Source organism: Centroberyx gerrardi, chromosome 20, assembly GCF_048128805.1.
Source record: "Centroberyx gerrardi isolate f3 chromosome 20, fCenGer3.hap1.cur.20231027, whole genome shotgun sequence".
Taxonomy (NCBI): Eukaryota; Metazoa; Chordata; class Actinopteri; order Beryciformes; family Berycidae; genus Centroberyx; species Centroberyx gerrardi.
Genome location: NC_136016.1, coordinates 16,345,325 through 16,367,126, shown reverse-complemented (window position 1 = coordinate 16,367,126; position 21,802 = coordinate 16,345,325). Strand labels below are relative to the sequence as shown.

The 21,802-nt window shown below is 44.3% G+C and overlaps 2 protein-coding genes across 3 annotated transcripts; one reads left to right on the top strand and one right to left on the bottom strand.

Moving 5' to 3' along the window:
- Positions 1-1,824: 1,824 nt before the first annotated feature.
- adprh (ADP-ribosylarginine hydrolase) lies at positions 1,825-6,954 on the top strand. Its single transcript, XM_071895966.2, has 7 exons — positions 1,825-1,908; positions 2,360-2,468; positions 2,842-2,940; positions 3,092-3,197; positions 4,227-4,493; positions 4,892-5,106; positions 6,806-6,954. Exons 1-7 carry the CDS (start codon positions 1,825-1,827, stop codon positions 6,952-6,954), a joined length of 1,029 nt encoding a protein of 342 aa, XP_071752067.2.
- A 617-nt stretch (positions 6,955-7,571) lies between these two features.
- LOC139909025 (ataxin-2-like protein) lies at positions 7,572-21,675 on the bottom strand. Of its 2 annotated transcripts, none has more exons than XM_078290807.1 (23): positions 20,977-21,675; positions 19,830-19,869; positions 19,478-19,534; positions 18,880-18,951; positions 18,509-18,668; positions 17,826-17,947; positions 17,398-17,489; positions 16,487-16,735; positions 15,800-16,251; positions 15,599-15,685; positions 15,372-15,485; positions 15,069-15,149; positions 14,635-14,696; positions 13,243-13,601; positions 13,052-13,118; positions 12,438-12,572; positions 12,045-12,102; positions 11,391-11,572; positions 10,747-10,888; positions 10,154-10,263; positions 9,890-10,069; positions 8,716-8,881; positions 7,572-8,329 (listed from the first exon to the last, which is right to left on the bottom strand). In XM_078290807.1, exons 1-23 carry the CDS (start codon positions 21,099-21,101, stop codon positions 8,280-8,282), a joined length of 3,162 nt encoding a protein of 1,053 aa, XP_078146933.1. In that variant the 5' UTR covers positions 21,102-21,675; the 3' UTR covers positions 7,572-8,279. The 2 variants fall into 2 exon arrangements, with proteins under 2 accessions (XP_078146933.1, XP_078146934.1); XM_078290808.1 differs by having other exon boundaries at positions 13,279-13,601.
- Between the last annotated feature and the right edge of the window lie 127 nt (positions 21,676-21,802).

The following is a 21,802-nucleotide window of genomic DNA, read 5'->3' as shown; positions in this document are numbered from 1 at the left end:
TTGTTTAGCTGTCATGTAATGAGTCAGCACCAATTAACCAGGTCAAATTCCCTCTGCACCCTCTGCACTTCTGATTCTGACCCAATCTACATTAGAGCAATGTCTGGGATGATAGGGGCAAGACCCACCTTTTATGCCTGTATCATTTAGGGCTGGACGACAATTCAATATTATCGTTTATCGTCTTTCAGTGGGATTATATTGTAATGATATGGTGATTTTGGGATATTGAGATGCAGAATTCTGCTGTCTAAACTGATGAGAACAAGCAAATTTTATTTAGAAACTCAGACAAAATGAAGTATGGTAGGAATATTATGTGAAAATTTCAGTTTAGTTTGACATCACACCAAACATTACCATTCGGTTCAATATGATGAACATTAATTTGATTATTTAACGTGATTTCGCTTATGTGAGCCATATCGTCATATATATCGATATCGGAAAAAAATCCTTATGATTATCGTGATATTGATTTCAACCATATCGTCCAGCCCTAGTATCATTCATTGGTAATTAATAATTAAATAATTAATTAAATAATAAAGATGTTATAAACAAACTATCACACAATAGTAGTCTGGCAGGAGAGGCACTACACTGGAATATTTACATGTTATCCATTCTCCTCTGTACAATAGAAGCACACAGAAAAGCAGAGTAAAACAGATGGAAATGTGTGGTGCAGCTGTGTGAAACAAAAGGCAGAGTGGCTGAAAAGCGTCAATGATTATCCTGGACTGGAGGACAGATTTACCATTTGGTTGGTAATGTGTCCATCTTGGCAGCTGAAGTGCAGGTTTCTAAATTTGGTTTGCTGCTGCTGCGCCTATTTTGGCTCGCGCATTTCCGAAGCGCCCAGCCTGTCTGCCTGGGTTCATGCAGCAGCCTAACTTAGTGAATGAACGGTGTTTCTCGGCCTGTCTGAGCCGGACTGAGCTAGCACTTACGTCGATTATCCAGCAGTAAGAGTAAGCGGCGGCTTTGCACCGCTTCAGTTTGCAGCCCCGGTGTCAACTTGCTCGTGTGACCGCCTGCGGAAGCCTGACTTCGGGGAGAGACGCGTTGCAATGAACCGGTGAGGCTGCATCTGGGTTAACAACACATGCAAGATCGCATATATTCCTTACTGACAGTTAACCCTACTGGGCGAAACCATGCTTAGATAGTGGTGGAGAGATAGTGGAGAGTGGTTTTATGTTTGAAAAATTTACTTTCACGTCTGATCGATGTTTGAATTCACATGAATAATCTCCCTAATGCAAAAATGTATTTCACATATAGTTATGTTTTGAGGTTTGAGATGTTTTAAAATCTGCCCAAAAGGCCAAAAACAGGCTGCTTGCACATGTAGATGAAATTCATCCGGAATATAGGCTGCAGCCTGTTTCAAAAGTAGATATAGATTTTCATATACATTATTAATACACACTGTATTATTAAATATTTTCCTGTGTCCAGGTATAGCCTACTTTACCCAGTATTTTGAGTGGACAAAATGTACTTTTGATGTATTTGCAGTGCAGATGTTATCAGAAGCACTCATACATTGTCCAAGCAAATGTCATCTTCATTTACAAATGCATTTTGGTTCATTTTAGAATATTTTGAAACATATCTAAATATATTCTGAAGTGAAATATATTTTTTGCAGCATAGGTCAATAGGCCATGCATTTGCAATAATAACAAAAGATCTATCCATCTTGCTTCATTGCAAAACACACCAGACTGATATGGGATGAATGTTTAACTGAGTACCAGGAGCCTTTATGTCTTTTCTCCCAGCAGCTTTGCTACAGTAGAAGACTATAAGGCAGCCATGTTGCTGAGTGGGGTGGGCGACGCTCTGGGCTACAGGAACCAGCTGTGGGAGTACAACGAGTCGGGACCGGTCATTCACCAGGTCAGAGAAGGAACACCTGCTACTACTGCTACAAGGGTTGACTAGTCCAGTGGTGTTCCAAAGTGGGGTCCGGGGGCCTCCAGGAGTCCTTCAGTGGGTTTCAGGGGGCCCAGCAAAATGAGTAATAGTTTAACTTCACTATTATTGCATTCAAGGATTTATAAGGATGACTGTTTTGATCATAGATTTCATTGCAAACTTTATGCAATTCTACACTAAATCATAACTGACTTCTTCTGTATGGTTCCTCAGGACCAAATCTCAGGACCAAATCTTATCAAACATTGTCTAATGCGTATCTATGGACATGAAAAGTTTTGGGAGCCTCAGACATAACCTCTCTGAACAAGTGTTTATTACAAGTCAAGTTGGTGGGTTTGTGGTTCATGTACATTATTATTAAAAGCTGAATCTATAGCAGTGTGACTCATCGGCCTTTCCATTACGGCAGGAGCTGAAGGAGCTCGGCGGGCTGAAGAACATCAAGGCCCAGCTCCCCGACTGGCCGGTGAGCGATGACACAGTTCTGCATCTGGCAACGGCCGAGGGACTGGCAACTGGTGAGGTCGAAATCACATTGTACCAATTTGTTCTCTCCATTCTGTTTTAATTGACATCGATCCGGCGGTTGATTGGATTGATTTGATACTCGATGCCGTTGTGATGAGGCCTCATCGTGACACAAACCCAGCCCTCCCTCCTCAAGAGCCCAAAGTAAAGGTTAAGTACAATTTCCACTGTCTTGCCTTTATCTACTGATTTATTTCAGACTTGAATGCGAGGTATAAGGGTAAAGGAAGATGGTAGAAATTCAACTTGACCTTTACTGTGACAGGGCAAAACAACCGCTCTTGTTAACAGGTCTGTTAGGTGTTTAAAAGTGTTAGGGGTCTACAGCAGGAACAAGCTGACTTTGCGTCTTCTTCCTCATAGGGAAGACAGGGGAGGAGCTGCTGCATGAGGTGGCTGCTCGCTACGTTGAGGGGATGAAAGACATGGAAGGGAGGAAACCGGGGCCTTCAAGCATGCTGGGTGAGAGAGAGAGAGAGAGAGAGAGAGAGAGAGAGAGAGAGAGACAACATTCACTATTGATGCTTTCAATCTTAATTCCTTCCTTCTTCACTCATATCGCCTGCATGAGTGGAGAAGCGGAGGCCCTACATGCTCTGCCTCGTCCCGTCAGGAGTGTCCCAGCTGAGGCCGGGGCAGGAGGGGGGGTACAGAGTGCCCTATAACCCCGAGGGGACGGGCTGCGGAGCGGCCATGAGGTCCATGTGCATTGGCCTGAGGTAAAACAAACACACTGTAACTCAGCCTAATCCTTATGTAGTCTTTTTTTTGATATTCTATATTTTGTCTGAGCGCTCCATGGGTCAAATTATTAATTCCTAATAACACCGACCTTGCAATATGGCTTCCATAAGCAAATACAAGGCATCTATTTATCCTCTCCTTTGAGTAATCATTTAGTTGTACTTAAGCCTCTGGGTAGTTTTTAGTATAATTGTATACAAGCAATAACTGAAGCTTTGGGATTAATAGAGTGAAGTAATTAAGTTGCACAATGATTTCTGCCAATTGAGGCAGGGAAAATATATTCAAATAACAAATTGTTTTTTAAATAATCCAAGAGGCCAAAGCATTTCCCTAAAATATTAGGACCTGTTCTCATACATGGCCGGAAATCTTGGGGCTGAGGTAGTATCAGATAATTGCATTTTTTATTTTTGTTTGGTTTGTGACATTCCTGAAGTTTGCAGTAATCTTATAAAGAGTGACTCCGGGGCAGGCGGAATAAAATGCAATTTTGAGATGCAAAAAAAAATGAATTTTGTGTGTGCGTCTGACAGTGAAGTAGAATTATGATGTAATTAGGTGGGTTCATAAGGGGCCAAAAAGTGCAGAGTAAGTTGGTTCGGGGACCCAGTGCTGCACAGAAGACACAGAACATTTTATATTTAGATTTATGATTTAGGTTCTTAACTGATGCTCTTATCCAAAATGACTTATAATAAGTGCAACTCTGGAATAAGCATAAATTCTCTGATCACCAAGCAGACAATAATAAAGGGTTCAAGGGTTAAAACAACAAGCAGTACAATAAAACATATTATGTGGAGTCTATAAAGTAATGAAAAGAAGTATTGTGCACACAGTTGCCCAGTTTCAAACAGAATATTACTCTATACTTGAAGACATTTCTCATCTTATGTGATAGAACTCATTAAGTTTTCTATGGAGGGAACTTCAACAAAAATATCCTCCATTTACCTGGGGCAATATAGCAGATTGTGACTTTCATATCTTGGCTCCAACAGGTATCCAAAGCCTGACCAGCTGCTGTCGTTGGTGGCGGTTGCCGTGGAGACAGGCAGGATGACCCACCCTCACCCCACTGGTTTCCTAGGAGCCGTAGCATCGGCTCTTTTCACCGCGTATGCCGTCCAGCGCCGGCCAATCACCACCTGGGGTTTGGGCCTGATCAACGAGGCCTGTCCAATCGCCAAGAACTTTGTCGAGGGTCGAGGCTTCGCCATCGAGGAGACGGACAGAGACTGGGGTTACTTCAGTGACAAGTGGCAGTGGTATGAGCAGCAGGAATCATGACATGACCATAGGCAGGGTCAGCTTCGTAGGTCAGGCTGTCGTGTTGTATTCAAATCCAAGGCTCCAACAACACTAATCTATTAGCTTACGTCAATTCTAAGGTCAACAGATAATGGCATGAAATTTGTACTAAAATGTCATTGTTCAAATTCAGTTCAATAACGTGACCTTATAAAGCACGCACCTCATTTTGATTCCAAACCATTGCTCATGAAGACGTAGGATTGACACACGAATCGATTACACACTTGGGTTTGACTACTTAAAGTCATGAGGTAACAGCATGTTGATGGCGTCGCTTCTGTAATTTCCGATTCATTTCCGGTTGCAAAAGGATTTTAGGGCGGGACATAATTCCTTCTCCCTGTGTTTCAAGGTACCTGAATCTGAGGGGCATCTCTAACGGGGTGGGGCCTGCGGTTTGGCCCGCCTCCTACGGGCCGGCGGAGAGAGACGAGGCCTATAAGAGCTTCAGCCTGTCCGGCTGGGCGGGACGAAGCGGCCACGATGCTCCAATGATCGCCCTCGACGCCTTGCTGGGGGCGGGGTCAGACTGGGAGGAGCTTATGAGCAGGGCGGGCTTCCATGGAGGTCAGAGTTCAGAGTAGAAAATATATTTTTTCATTTGTGGCTTAAACTTAACGCCTCCCTCTTCTAGTCAGGTGTAGGGATTTGCAAAAGTCCATTTTTTTCAAGCTCAGCTAGTCAGTGGGTTGTCAGAACTATTAGAGAGTCGTTAGTCGACTAGTCGGTCTCAAGAGAGGCCTATTTTTAAATTAGGCTGCACTGTGGATAGGCTTAAGAATAAGTTTCTTAGCTATATTAATAATGACAAAGCATGAACTGTGTGTTTGATGCTGAAGGCTTATCAGTTTCTTAATTAAGAAAAAGGGCAAAGAGAAATGTAAAACATCTTTCTGGTCTATTTCTTCCTTTGTGTTGAACACGGACCTGCAGCCTTGGTCTAGTTTACGATATCTAAGTGACAATGGACATATTTAGATGTATGATGACATTTTAATGGGGCATATTTAAGACAGCTTTCCACATCCTTTATAAAATTGGTGTGATTAGGCAACTTTGACACCATCACAAAAAAAAGATTGGCTATAGCAACTATTCTGGCCCATCCCTAGTCAGGAGTTTTACTTTTTCCTGAAGACTCAGAACACTTTGCCCTCTGACATTTAGCTATATGGAATGTTATTCTGAACTAAAACTGGTCTCCATCTGCCATCATCTTGGCGACCGAAGCAGCCTCGCACAGGCTGCACAGATGACGTGTATAGAAAACTTTTCTTTCATACAGCTACTATTCAGCAAACAGTCTGAGGCTGAGGTAAATCTGAAAAAGAAAATCTGCTCAATAACCTTGGGAATTCAATCATCCCGTTAGCATTGTGAATTTGAGTCCGTTTTTATAGAGCTAAGATGAGCCATTCAGTGCGACCGTGTCCAAGCCTCACAGCTGTCCGTGACTTTTCAAGCTATAATGACAGAACTATGAATCTGTCCGGTTCAGCGGTCACACTGCGGAGGCGGCAGAGTGGACCGGTGGTTAGTGAACAACCTACAACCTACAACTGGTGATTCTATTTAATGTGTCCATTAACAGCCTTACATCCTGCTGAAGTGTCCTTGAGCAAGACACTGAACCCCTACCTGCTCACTCATTATCAGTCATCCTACATAAGAGCAGCAGCTTCATGACTTAAGAAACATTCTAGCTTCTTGGGAGACATCTGGATTCCTCTCAATAAAAATTTAGCAGAGTCTAGAGCTGAACAATTAATCGTAAAAACCCCCCTCAAAATCGCAATATGAACTTCTGCAATTTCCAAATCGCAGAGTGCTGCAATTAATTGCTTAAGAGAGAGGGGCGTCCAAAATGGATTTCTGAACAAGGTGTTTTAGAGCTGCAGGTAATCTTTGGTTCATGAATTAAGTACAATATTGGTGAAAACCTTTTATCATACTCAAACTTGGACATCTATTTTTCACTTTTCTTTAAACAATTTATGACAAAAAAATTCTGTCAAATAATCGCAATTAGATTTTTTGTCAACATCTTTCAGCCCTAGTTTAGACTAGGCTTGACTTGGTACAGTAATGATGGTTAAAAGGTATGTTAACAGTAATGGTGCGACATGTGAATTCACTGACTCAAAAGATGGCTGCAAAATATCCAATTCGATTAAAACCATGACGTTGAGAAAATCTGCTTCACCGCAGGACTCCCACACCTCCCGTTCATGCTTTTCTCTCCCTGGCTGTGCCTCCCTCTCCCCAGGCGACAGCGACAGCACAGCCGTGATCGCCTGCTGCTGCTGGGGTCTCCTCTACGGCACCCGGGGCGTCCCAGAGGGCAACTACGCCAACCTGGAGTACCGGGAGCGACTGGAGCGCAGCGCCGAGCAGCTCTACGCCCTGTCACACTGAAGAGAGGCGTCACAGTCTGCTGCGTCGCCAGAGTGTCCCAACGTGTCGCATGACGCCGTCGTACTGAGCGGGAAACTAGGCCACACACTCTGACACATTGACATAAAAGTAGTTGGTGCATTCAGTAGTACATTGATCTAGAGTGCTGTCATGGAGTCACAGAGAAAGTGTGGTGTCATCCAAGCCTGAGGGGGACCAGAGTGTCCCACTAACCTAGAGAACAGTCATTTCCACTGCCACAACAAGGACTGTGTGCCTCATGATTTTGGGAGTAAGCTGGTGTGATAAGAGGGGTCCCCCTAGTGACCATTCTGCCTTGTACTACTGAGCAGAATGAATCCTAGCTAATGAGAATGTAAAGCAGGTACAAAAAGCACCCTAGGGTATAATTATTCAATTTTTGTCAGCCTGATTTATTAGCAAATGTTTAGTGAGCTTCAAATGAAATGCAGCAGATGAAACAGAAATGTTTTCGTCTCATTAATGTTGTTTACCGTTATTATTTCACACAGTGCAGAGGAAAAATGTAACTATTCTGGAAAAAAAGCGGAATTAATGATATAATAAATCAAACAAGCAAAGCTCTGTAGTTAAGTTGAAAACTTTATTTTTTGGTCATTGTTGTTTTTAATAATTTTTTTGTGTTTTCCATTTTTTATTATTTATATTTCCCTACAGGAGAGAAGAAGGGCAAAGGGGTGGTTTTTAACTACCGGGTCAAGTTTAAAAAAAAAAAAAAAAATAGATATATATATTTTACTAAAAATTCCCTCTCCACTTCAATTCCCTCCTTTCATGCTGTATATTCTGTATTCCTTGGGGACACATGCTCTGAATTCGCGAGAATCCCGCGACAGTTTGTATTTCCCATTTGTTTCACGGTACTTAAAAAAAACCCCACAAGGCTAGAAACACAATGTTGGAAGTGTGTTTGCTCCTTTTATTCATCCACGTATTTTCCTCTCCGAATGGTCCGCCCAGCATGATGCCTTATGTCTCTAAAAAGGGAGGGAGTTGGAGCAGAGAGCAGGATGGCAGCCAGGATTGGACGCTGCTGCTGCTGCTGTCTGCCGCCTTCATCATAAACACCGTGAGTCTCGCGGTCTTCCTCGTTTGGGGCTGAAACCGAGGTTGAACTGATGAAGAGGTTTACAGCAGAAGAATAAGGTGCCGTGTGACTTGTTGTCCTCTTCTCTCCCCTGTACTATCCTGTCAGTCTTTGTTTGTGTGAGTCATGTCCAGTCTGGGCCTCACGTCCAGCAGGCTGTGGGGATGTTGGGGCTCATTCGCAGGGGCGGGTTGAGGTGGGTGGGGGCCAGGTGGCTTCAGTTTCCAGGAGGATGGAAGGGAGAAGGGTGTGTTTGTACCTGCATCGCTGTGGGAGGTAAACAGGGGAAAAAAACAAAAAAACAATATAAATTCAACTGAGAAACCATTTACTGCGATCCAACTTAGCTGTCGAAAGACCAAATACTGTTCTTATTTGAGGATATACAGGCAGTAGGGTGGCCTAGTGGTTAACAAGACTGTTCTGCAACTGAAAGGTCACAGGTCTAATAAGTACAACAGCCTGCGAGTGATGACCATCTACCATGTGTCCTGCTGGAAATGTTTTTGAGTAAGAAACCCCTACCTGCTCACTCTGGATAAGACAGTGAGCTAAATGACTAAAATATCAATGTAAAAAGAACTTCAGAATCATCTTTATCGGCCAAATACGTACGATATGCGGCCTGTTCTCCAACATTTAAGGCCCCGTACCTTGTGGATGTCCTATGTAGAAGTGTGCTCCTTGCTGGGGTCCGTGCTGCGGGTGCTGGGGCACGGAGCCGGGACCCTGCTGGGGAGGAGGCTGCAACATCACTAACTGGGGCTGACCGTGGCTCCCCGAGTGGTGGGGACCCGACATCGCCCCCTGCACATGGGCCTGAGCAGCCGGGAGACGGACAGACCACATCAAGATCAGAAAAATGGTTCCAATTAAAGCAACGCTGATCAAAAAAATATACAGTTTTTGCACTAGGGATGCACTGATGAGGTTTTCTGGGACCAATTTTTGTAACAATGTGATTGGCTGATCACCGATTGCCAATTGAAATGGATCGGTGACGTTTTACCCAGACTTCCTAACAACAGCGCATCAAGTAAAAGTGCACAGCAAGCATAAACAGTAACATTTCATTGTTCTTATGGCTGCATGACATTTCTGGCCTAACCACATGTAAATAAACCATAGTTTTTATCCAAAAAGTTACTGCGTGTACTGTGTGTGCTTGGTGACTCACCTCTTGACAAAGTTTTAAAATTTTCATTAAGGCAGCACTTATAGCAGCATCTACATTTAACTGTTTCTAATCATACAAGCTATGATATTCATAACACCACATCAGAAATGAGTAGTCGGTGCTTATTAAGAGTTGGAAATAGCAAATTAACAAAATAATCAAACACTTTAAAAGTGCTCTGCTCAGAAAGGAACAAAATTAAATGATAAAATCTCTCTCTGTGCTATGCTTCTGGCAATTCTGTAAAAACAGCAAGGTCACTTAAGAGAACAGATGGGCCCGTTCTCTATTAAAAAACAAAAACACACCAAAAAAGAATCCTGCATTCAATTATTGTCAAATGGCTCATGAGCTTAAATAACGAAGGTAGGCCTATAATGTGATTGTGCAGTCGAAACGGTGATGACAGCCAATCACAGATTACACATTTAGAATGTGTATCAGCCAACTATGATCGGTGCATCCCTATTTAGCACAATTACAGAACCTTCTGTCATACTAAATAACATTTTTATACAACATTTTGTGTGTTTTAGGCCTACAAATCCTATCAGAAGTCATTTTTTCTGTGATGCACGAGAAGGAACAGCGACCAAACAGCATCACTAGTAACCTCTATACGAAAGAGAGGAAGCATGCTGGATCCGTACCTGCGCTAACTGTCCCAGGGGGTATGTGTGTGGGATGCCCTGGTGGCTGTGGATGCTGTAGCCCTGAATGGGGTAGGAGCCCTGTGGAGACGTGTGGCCCGGCGGCATGTTGGGAGGGGTGGGCGCCGACAGGGGACCTGAGTGGTACAGGGACTGAGGCTGGGGGCCCGACTGGGCATTCTGAGGAGGAGACATCACGCCGTCAGATGGACTGGATTAGAAAACAGTATCCTGGTATCATTTGGGAGATCCAAGGGGTCTTACCTGTCCGGGGCTAGGGGCGGCGTGCTGAGGTGGGGGCTGGTTGCCTGTGGGGGTGCTGGAGGGCTGCGGCTGATGCACTGCACCCGAGTGGTGGGTGAACGACTGGGGAGCTTCAGAGAGCAAAGATAAACAGTGTCATTATGACTTTTTTAGTAGGCCACATTCAATTAAGTCTCCTGACAGCTATATGTATGAATATTTTACTGTCAGTATATCATGAGACCATTTTTGATCATGCAATTTCTAAAATGCCTCTTGACTAAATGACTGGAATCAAAGGTATTGATATGCAAAACAGAACTAAAAAGTCTTTCATCCCCCTAATCATATCCTTCATATCCTAAACCCCTAATCATATCCTTCATATCCTAAACTTACTTAATAACCCACTCCGGCTGGTCTGGAATATCGCTCTGGCTGAATGCCACTTCCATATACCATATCATACTTGCATATTATACAGTGTATTGCATGTTCACGATGTCCATTGTCTGTCATTGTACAGTTGGCTAAAACAACGCTGTCAGCATCATGTGAACTAGTCATTACAAGTGTCTTCTCATTCATTGCCCTGTGTGTTTGGTGTTACCCACCGTAGATGCCCTGCTGTGGGCCCTGAGGTCCGTCTCCCTGTGCAGGGAACTGGGGGCCTCCTGGGGGTCCCAGGGCCTGAGGGTGGGGACCCCCGCCTTGACCTATCATCCTGGCTCCACCCTGCAGCATGGAGTACATAGGCTGGAGAGGGAGAGAGAGAGCAAAAAATCAAGTAATTTTCAATATCACATTATTTTCCTAAATGCGGGGGCGAGATACAGGAGCTTCATTACCTCAAGGGGCTCTTATTAGCCTCCTCTCTTCTTCACTTTGGCACTCGGTTGAATAATGAGCTCTCAAAGTTAAAGACTCACCCCTTCTCTCTCTATTTACACCATCATTATAATCCCTCCATTCTGACCTTTAGTTTTGACCTTACATGATTCCCTCCCTGTGGAAATAACGGGGCTCACTTTCCTGTGCAGAGATTGTTGCACAGTTAATGTATTGGAGTGAAATCCAGCCAGTGAATTAGAAGGTTAGAATTTGACTCGCATTTAAACAAGCTTCCAGAGCAAATGCTGGTATACATGCGTTTTAGAATTCAGGAATATGTGGGTTTAAAGCAACCCATTTTCAACCTGGGTGTTATTTTCCTAGTTTTTTGCCATCATGAAAATTGATTGTGTCCCCACAGTCCTACCGGTCCAGGGTAGGGCGCCATGGCCTGGATGACCTGCTGCTGGCCGTACTGCTGCGGGTTGTACTGCAGGTAGGACTGAGGGTAGGGTGAGGCCACCAGCGGGGCCCCAGCCGCTGACGCCGCAGCTTGCAGCATGGGGGGTGCCGAGGTACCGTGGTCAGAGCGCTGTGCCACTACTGGGCCTGGGGAGGGACAGAAATATGAAGACAACAGAACCCCACAGGCCAAAACAACATCTGATTGCATCGTAAACTTTTCCAAAACATTACAGATACAGTGTGAAGCAGTTTTTCAGACATCACTGCGCTGTTGTGTTGCCAGTTATTGTAACCTTGTACAGTCTGATATGCTGGCTGGCATTTATGGAACCTTTAAGAATAGGATCACTGATGTAGGAATTCCCCCAGTCATCTCAGTAATAATGACATGAAAGTCATAACCTGCTCCAGACTCAGCACTATGCCTGAAAACCTTAATAAAGCCTCTGTGAGCTTCTATGAGAAGTGTGTTTGAGGGTACTTTCAAGGCCACCTATCCATTTTCAAAAACCTTTAAGGCCTTATTTTATTTTTCTCAAGTCCACAAACTTTCAAAGATTTTCAAGGCCCGGGGGAACTCTTCACACAGCACTGGAGAGAGGGACAGCACCCTTACCTTTGCCCCTGTATTTTCCCTGGTTGACTGTAGACATGGCGTACTGGTACATTGGGGGCTGGTGAGACACAGTGAACAGGAAGAAGTCAACACAAAAAACAGCAGCATGGAACAAATTCAGCAAAACTGGATGCTTTCTCATGGGGGCTTGAAATTAAAATTTGATGTCTATTAATTCTAGCCACTAGCCACTTGTGTTCAGTCAGATTTTGCAATTCTTAAAACTACTTTGGTAGCAAAGAAAACAAATTAGCTGTTGAAACCATGAAAACAGTCACAGCTGCAGAGCTAGGGTTTGTTGTACTTCCAAACATTTCCTATACCAAAAGCGCTTAAATGAGTATTTGAAACAGAAACAGAGCTGCCTATGTAAAAGGTATTTTGTACGTGTACCTGCACAGGGTGGATCTGTGAGACATAGGAGAGGTAGGGGGTATTGTAGAGTGGTCCCTGCCCCCCTGGGTGCTGAAGGACGACTGGGCTTGGAGGAGTGGGCCGCGGTGGGGTGGGCGCAGTGTTGGGCTTCGACTGTGGGACAAAACAACCAGAGCTAAATACATCTGCATCTCACTGAACTAACAGGGTTTCTACACATTTTCCATTTATATTTTCTTGACTGCATTTGAAGATTTTGGCCTGCTTTTAACATGATGTATGCTGATAATGGCTGGGCAATATGACTGTCAACTAGGCCAGATGACTTTATAACCGAAGACTATTCTTCACAACAACAAAAAAGTCAAATGACAGTTGGTCTACATCTACAAAATATGTGTAGTAATGACTATTGGGACCGGACATCAATATTTTCAATACTTTTCCACGCTTTTGTGAAACTTTTCATGATCTTGAAACGACCAAATTCCATCTTTATAAATTTCCAGGCCTGACAGACATACCGCATACGTCAACTGTCCTCTAAATACTACACTGCCTTTAACCAAGATAATGAAGTTTGAGCAACTTTTTTTACATTGCAAGGTTTTGACAGGAATCTGTTGGCTTACCATTGGTTGAGGTTTGACAGGGTTGAACTCTTTAGCGTTGGGGTTTAGCGTTGACTTCTTCACTTGGCTAGGAGAAAAGAAAAAAATTGTGCTCAAACTAAAATATTGATATCACATCAGAATGCCGGAAGTAATTTAGCTATCTAATCTGTTTACTATGACAAATCTCTAGTCCCCTATTCATGACTTACTCAGCCACACCCTCTGTCCTCTCTGTTGTGTCTGACCTGCCCTCCTCGCTTCCTGGTGTCCTGGCTGGCTGTGGGACGGCTGGCGACTGCCTGTCTGAAATGGGTCCCGTGGTGGCGGTTGTTGTGGCGCTAGGTGCAGCGGCGGCGTCCTTGGTTGGGTCCTCAGCAGGTGCCGGTGAGGGCTGAGGCTGGGGCTGCGAAGGGCTGGGAGCTGGGGGCTGGGGTTTAGCTTCTGAGGCTGGGTGAGCATCTGATGGGGAGGGTTTGGCTGGGCCGGGCTGAGCTATCTCACTCGAGGCAGGAGGGGTCGCTGCTGCTGGGGAGCTGGGAGAACTAGAGTTGCCGCCACTAGACTGGAGCTGGGGGAGCAAGAGGGATGGGGGGACAGAGAAAAGGGGAGGGATGGAGGTTAAGCGAGTGGATAAATATACTTCCAGGGCAGCAGACTAACATTTTCCACTGGTGACACACAAGTCAAGGTCTGAATCTGGCCTTTTTCTGCTTTGGATTTGTAGGCCAATACATCAGTTAACTGCAATTTTAACTCTAGTTGCCAAATACTAACTTCAATGCCTGATAGGGATGCACTGATACACAGATATAAGGGCAGACTATCGGCCAATATCAGCTTTAAAAAGCAATATCTGCATTGGTCCGAGATTTTTACTGCCGATGTTTGGCTGATTGTGGAATTGGCATTTTTGTGACCATTTTTACTAGGTATCACTTAATACACGTCTGTAAAGCTTAACCTGTTTTGCACCTGCATTTGTACTAAGATTCTTACATAAATGCATATCTGTATCGACAGACATGGGTGGGAAAATATTGGATATCGGTCTAAAAAAAAAAAAGAAAAAAAAAAACCCAAAATGTATCCGTGCATCCCTAATGTGTGATTTGTCCAACTTACATTCATCACAGTTTACATAGAACGTTATCATCTACTGAGAGAGACCAATTAGATTTAGGTGAGAGCAAAGTGAAAGCAGTTCTGAATAAGGATAGCCTATGTTCTTCAATAGCTTTAGAAAACACAAAATATTACTCAAGTAATTTTTTGGCTAAGTAACATTATGAGTCAACATTTCAGAGACTTGGCTGGGTTTTGGATTTGTATTCTGCATACCATTTAGCTATGCTGTACTCTAACTTGCGGGACTTGCAGAAAGAGTGAGAATATTTTCAATAGCATATTTTCAATAGCATACTGTCCTAGCTGACGAATGAGTAAGTCAACCGAATATATACCAAAAAAAAAAAAAATCACTTCAGTGTTCATATGAAGAAACATGTGGCAGTGTAACACCAGTGGTTTCTGAGGACACTGCCCTTTGGATTGGTTACAGATTTCCTTTTTCACGCTTCATGGAGAGGCTGGTGAACTCTTACCCTGAATTCCTTGCCAAATTTACGCAGCTCCTCAATCTGCGACCTTTGCTGAACCGAGGGAGCTGGAGGAAGGGAGAGGAACCGAAGGTGAAAATACCAAACAAATGTGAAAAGATTAAAATAAAACCACCAACAGCAGTGAAATGCATTTTTGGGCCTTGATATAGTTTGAGAGCAGAAGTACTCTAAAGTTTTATAATCTTAATTACTACAACACAGAGACAACTACTGTCAGTGCATGCACAAACAAACACGCAAGGCATGCAACTTTTCAGTCATCTGGGCGCCGTGGCTAGTGGATTTCACCAGCCAACTAAATCATCAAAAAGCCAAAGTGGCTTATGTGTCTAGTTCAGTTGAAAGTCAACTGAAAGTCACAGCAAAAATTTTCCAGCAATTGACTGGTACCAATTTCAAATCCTGCACACACACACCTTTACTACTCTTGCCGTCCTCTGTGCTGCTGGGGCTCTCGGCTGAGCGCTCTTTTGCAGCTGTGCTAAGGATCTCGTTCACTGTGAAGAAGAGACAGACAAACAGAAGTAATTAGTTTCTCTGTAAATGCAGAGAATGCTTCATTGGATTCCAACTTCAACACCTGTCACTTTCTCCTATGAGATGACCCTCTCATTACGGCAGACGGAGCTCACTTCATTACAGATTAAAAATGGTTTTGACTTTGATTTGACTGGAGGTCTAACTAAAACAGGAACAGGAGGCGAAGGTTGGGACATTACCATCTACAGGGAAGAGAGGGGCGGGGCCAGACGTCTTCTGGGCGGGCATGGAGACAGACGATGTGTCCAAATAAGGCGTGTCCTGGGAGGGGCCTGATTTAGGAGAGCGAGTGGCTGGAAGAGGATGAGGGAAAAACAGAGGTTAGGTTTTAAGCGAAGTTCATTAATAATAAAAAGGTGTGCATTTTAGAAAAGTAATTGGCAAGATGTGACAGCAGACTGTGTACCTGTTGACTGAGTGTGTGAGTTTGGAGTGCGGACTGTTCTACTCGACTGTGGAGGTCTTTGGGCTTTGGGAGATGTTCTGGCTGACACTGAAAGGGACAAAAAGAAGTTGTCTTATCCTCTTTCCAATACATGTTTCACGAGCAACATGCCAATATGTTGGTAAAACACATCTTTGAGACAAGTTCACACATTCCACTCACCTCCATTGACAGGCCTGCCAGCATCTGACAGCGAGTGTGGGAGTGAGTGGGAGTGGGGGACAGTGTGTCCGTGTGGGGCGGGGGGGCTGGCTGGGGACGGGGCAGCTGAAGCCGAGGCTGCGGTGGCCGGTCCCCCAGAGGAGGCAGGGGTGTAGGGGCTTGCAGGGCCGGAGCCGGGGCCTGGGCTGGGGCTTCCCTGGGGGTGGTGGGGAGCGTAGGCCCCGCCTCGGCCAGACAGGGGGCTGTTTCGCTCCGCGGGGGAGACACCAGGTTGGGGGCCGGCAGCAGAGGGCAAGGGGGGTCTGGGGGAGGAAGAAGAGGATGGAGGGGTGGAGCGGTAACCTCCACTTAGGCGGTTGTGAGGTGGAGGCCCACCGGGGCCTCTCTCGGCTCGCTCTCGTTCCCGGTTCATCTCTCTCTGACGCTGGGGTAACGGAATGTACTTGCCATCCCTGACAAAGAAAGAAGGATAATATATCACATACTGGGGGCAAAACATAGGCCATGGACCAGAAATTGTCCCGCCAAATTTGACTGTAGTATACAAATCTGATGGAATAATAAGGATTGCGGTCACAAGAATCCGAGAAATTTTCTGTGCCGCTCACCTTCTTAATGACTTTTTCTAGACTGTTCCTTGATGGCATCTACCTGCCCAACAAACCCCCTAAGCACCACCCCTCTCACCTGCTGCTGGCTCCAGGACTGTCTCGGCCTCTCTCACGCTCCCTGTCGCGGGGGCTCTCGCGGCCCCTCTCACGATCACCACCGTCCCGCACCACGGCACTGTACTTTTCCTCCTCGCTCTTGCCCTCCTCATTTTCCAGGCTGACACGGTGGCGATACTGGGGGCTGGACTCAATCTCACTGGCCAGGCGAGCGGCGCGTGCCTCCCTCTGCCGGTAGCCCTCTGAGCTCCCCCTCTCCAGCGGCACACTGGGGGGAGAGAGAGAGAGAAAATGGGGGTGGGGGTAGAATAAGGAGAAGATGCAAAAAAATTATATAAAATCTAATATGGATATCTCTGAAGTTGTGCTAAGTAGTGAAATCAGCTGGAGTATTTGGTTGGGGTGAAAACCTGCATACTCTTGGCCCTCAATGGCACATGACTGGACATCACTGCCATCTAGGGTGCATAAAATGCACACAAGAGTTGATTCTCACTTGTAATTTCCCCCATAGTAAATGGAGAAATAACCAGAGGGAATTTTAGCCTAAAATGTAACATATTTATCTTGATGCAAGGTGGCAGTGAAGTTAGGATTTTAAGCCAATATACTCCCTTCAAGTCTTATTAGTCGCATTACTTTTTGACACCGTGACATTGCCTGTTTGATTACCTTGGACACCAAACAAATAAGAGAAGCACCAGCTTCTATTTTTCTCTCAGACTTGAGTTGTTTTTTTGACTTGATAAACAAGTAGAATCCACAATAAGATGTGACAAAAATGCAGAAAATGAAACAGGGGGGAATACTTTTTGATGTTACTCTAGGTCATTACTTGTGTCATTTCCTTTCCAGCACGGCCTTTTTGGCACATCTTTATAATAACTGAATAATAATTCCGCAGGTCACTGAATCCATATGAGAACTTACGTGTACATGGAGAGGCTGGCGTCGTATGTTGACGTGACTCCGTATTTCACTTCATTGTAACGGAACATCTCGTTGGCATCCCAGCCATTGGACTAAGGAGAAAAGAAAAAAAAATAGACCACAGTTTTGAGTTTCACTGGATGCATTCATCAAGGTTCAGGGCATGATAATAATCAGTAATTTGAAATAACGCTCAAATAGTGGATCATATCTACGGAAGCTGTGATTTCCTATGTCATTTATCTCAATTTGACAGTCCACTTGTTTCAAAAGACTGAGGCTAAGATAAATGAGGGAGTGCATGTGTTTGCGATTATTTCTGAATGAGGGTGTAAATGAATATACCATTTCTGAGGCCAAGAGGTATTTTACATAATTTGTCTGTTGGTTGGTGTTTGTATGTGTGTAAGAGAGATGGAGAGACTCACTGCATCATTCTCCAGGTCATAACTCTCTCCATTACTGTCTCCTCCCTCCCATCTCTGCAACACCTTCTCCTTGTGTTCTCCATTGACGCGGGTGGAGCTGATGGCTGTGTCCGTGAAGGTGTCTAGACACAACAGAGACACAATATCAGTCAGAACCTGACGCTTCCTGTGGCAAGACTTGTCTGCAGGGTGCATTTAGTTCTGATTGAAAGCGTTAAATTACGTAATGCTATGCTCTCGTTTGCTCTTTTTACAATCTTGGAGAAATGCAAAATTTGAGCTTTTGGCTTTTATAAAATGATTTTCCTCCATGAGATCAGGAGGAAAATTCAAGCCCGTTAATCAGGGAGAGACACTTAACTCCTCTTTAACTGTGCACTATCAAAATGTATCATGTGTTACAGGAAATAGAAAACCATTTTCTACAAATCAAGTCTGTTCTTTATTGAGCAGTGTTCAATTAATAAAAAGAAGTACACGTTTATTGTAAACATTTAATTTTACGATGAATCTTCCCACCTTTTTTTTTTTTTTTGAGAATTGTCACATAACTCCCAGAATCCTATTCTCCTATTCAATAACAACTACATGTTATCACCACAAATGCATCGTGGGACTGTGCAGAATCAGTACTTGTTAATTTTTTATTCTCCCTCAACCTCAGTATGTGTGTGGGTGCGTACCTCTGGTGGCGTAGTTGAGGTCAACGTCTTTACAGATCATGGTGACCAGATCTGAGGGGCTGAAGATCATGGTGTCTGTGATCTCCTCCCTCCGGGGCGGGACTGACGTCGAGCCCTCCTCCTCGCTGCGCTTGTGGACCGCGTCCACCGCCAACTCACACTGAAGACAAAACACCAGCAGCGAGGATTGTGTGAACTTGAAGAGCAGGCATTACAGCAAGAATGGATGACTACTCGTTTTTAAATAACCAATGAAGAGGCCATATGTTTCTTTGACTGGAGTTTACCATCACAGTGACAGGATGACTACCAGTGCTTTGTAAAATGATAGAGGGGTGCGTGTGCCTGTGTGGTCAAGATGTGTTTCTTACCCGAGAGCTGAGAGTCTTGAATATGCCCTCATACACACTGCCATTCTTCACTTTAATGTCACAGGTGGAACCCTACGAGACAGATGAAGACTTTCTTTAAAAACCTTGTCAAACAAGGAACCAGGAACCAGGAAAACACATTCTTACTTACAGTAATATACATGTAAAAGTATCTGTGGATTGCCCTGGACAACCACAGTCTTTTAGTGACAGTGAGTGCCTCAATAGGACAACTGGAGATTAGGTGCCCTGCTCAAAAGCACATGGCCAGCACAGGAGTAGCTAAGGCAGGAGATGTACTCTTTCCCTCTCCATGAACAACACCAACACTTCCCTTGCCAGATTTTCCCAGTCAGTCAACCCGGCAACCTTCAGATCACAAGCCAGTTGCTGTAACCCTCAGGCTATCACTGCCTGGGACAGACAGGACGGATCATGATGGAAAACGGACGTTTTAGAATGAATTTGTATCTTGGTGGTGGTGGTGCTTGTCTAAGAGCAGGGCAGGGTGACGTTGTGATCCATTAAGTCTCTGGCGTAATGAGCGCTAAATCATCATGCTGTGAGAAAGACAACGATAACAAACCACATGACTCACCACGACAGCTGTGAGGAAATGGAGCATTCTGGCATTGTTGTAAACGCCCTCAAACACCTACAGATGGGAAAAAGTGACACCAATCAGATAAAATAGGCATAAAGCAACCACCAAGATGGAGTACGTCACAAGACATCATGTGAAACCATCTCATAGCTTTTGATACTGAAATAAGCAACATTGTTGACGGGGCTAAACACTGTCATAATATGCCGTTAACCATTTAATGACATTAGAAAATCCACTCCAAGTGCCAGGGCAAACTAAGTTGAGGATATAATGGTTTCAAATAATGCATACAGTATGTTGTGTGCTGGTTTGCTCTCTAACTTTTCTAGATCATAATACTCACAGGAGATGACTGGAATGGTGGCTTCACAGAAGTTCGATTCCTGAATAACAAGACAGACAGCACAGTTAGAACAAGTTTGCCTGCTTAGAAACAAAATCAAGTACAACTTGTTCACAATGCACGTTAAGACAGCACTGGTCACAGTCCATATTTCTGATGTGCCTATACTACATGTGGCTAGTTAGCAAGATAGCTTGCTCATTGAGGCCTGACTGGCTGGTTAATCAATATTCCTACTGCAATTAAAGTTTCCCTCAAGGACCCCACCTGCCATATAGGCTACACCTTTACCATTATATAGCTGCTGATAAACAGTTGATAAACTGATCCCAGAAGAATGTCTACTGATAACTTTTTGAAAAGGCATATTTTAAACACAAATAAATAAAATAAATACATGAAAAAATATATATCAACGGACAAAGAATGTTTCAATTACAGGCAAAAGATTTTAGAGTGTACAACATGGCGATATTTTAGATGGAAATGGGGTAACGTGGTAACTTTACATTTGAATGCTCCATCATCATAGCTTCATTGTAAGGACAGAGTGCAATCTAGGTAAAGCATGCCCTCCAAGAACAGCTGATGCAAAACACACATGGAGTGGCATCACTGCTACTCACAAACACTGGGGCAAAACAAAGACTGGGAAACAGAGCTGAGTCCCACAGTAACACACAGTCGTCTCGGAGCTAAAGACCACATTTGACCTTGTGCTTGCCATAAAATCTCAACGATATTTTAAATATTATGATTAATGTGTAGCTAGGTTTTGTTCGCTGAAAAAAAGTGCTGTGTAAAATTAATTATTCTGTCAGTAATAAATACGTTTTAGCTGACTGGTCAGATAAACTTTCTATCTCCTACATTCTGGCATTTGATTTGCTCCTTGGCGCTTTCACAAAACCTGCGTGCCCGCCTTTTCAATGTCACCCATTTGTCATAAAATCTCGTCAGTTTTGATTTGACCACTTTGATTGGTTTGGAAGCACTGTCAATCTCACGTGAACTAATTTCATAGGACCAGAAGAAGAATCCCTATTTCTGAGACACGCCTACTGGAACACAACGCTTTAACCGGTAGGCCTCGAAGTCACAGGAAAATCCCCGGACTGTCCTGAGAGGGAACCCCCAGCCTGCTCACCTCCCCGCCGGTGTTCTGTTGCTGCTGTTGATCCCGCTGGCCGTGGAAGACATACTGGCGGGGCCCGAGGTTCCGTTAGACGTTTTCCGCCCGCCTGAGCCGGGCTGTTGTTGTTGTTTCAACATTACCAAGCACAAGGCTTTCACAATATCAAGTGTAGCTAACTTATAAACACCGATACCTCCCGATGTAAAGTTGCTTAGACGGAAGCTAACTTTAGCACTGAAACACACAAGTCCACTGTCCTAATGAGCGCAGAGCCGGTGTAACCTCAATAAGACCGGCTATCGTAGCTAATCTTGCTAGGCGAATACCCGTCGCTTGTGGCCTTGCTTGCAAACTAGAAGCAGACGAAATGCAATGACAAGACACCGCACTGTTCAAATCAAATGTAGCTAATATCCAATTTTCCCGACTGTCTACTTTGCAAGCACAGCGATTGTGTCAAAGCAAATGGCTATTAAAATGACACGAAACCGCTTAGCAAAGGCTGGCTAGCGTTAGCTTTGATCCTCAAGCTCACTTCAGGCGCTTTCCCTCCGGATTACTTTCTTCTTTCCTTCGCCTGGAGTTATCTCCGGTACCGCTGACCCTTCGAATAAAAGTTAAGGTCTTCGCGTAATTGTCAGTTGCTACTGAAAGGTATATTCTTTAGTTTTCTAATTGAAAACCTGCGGTCGGTCACCACCTCTTGGTAGGTTCACTCGATCCGCGCGCGACTGACTGGAAACCGGCTGGAAAGGGGGGGGGGGGGGCGTTGACGTGCGCGTGCGCTATTGACCTACTAGTGAGCGCGCGCACGTGGAATTTTTATGTCCACATTGGT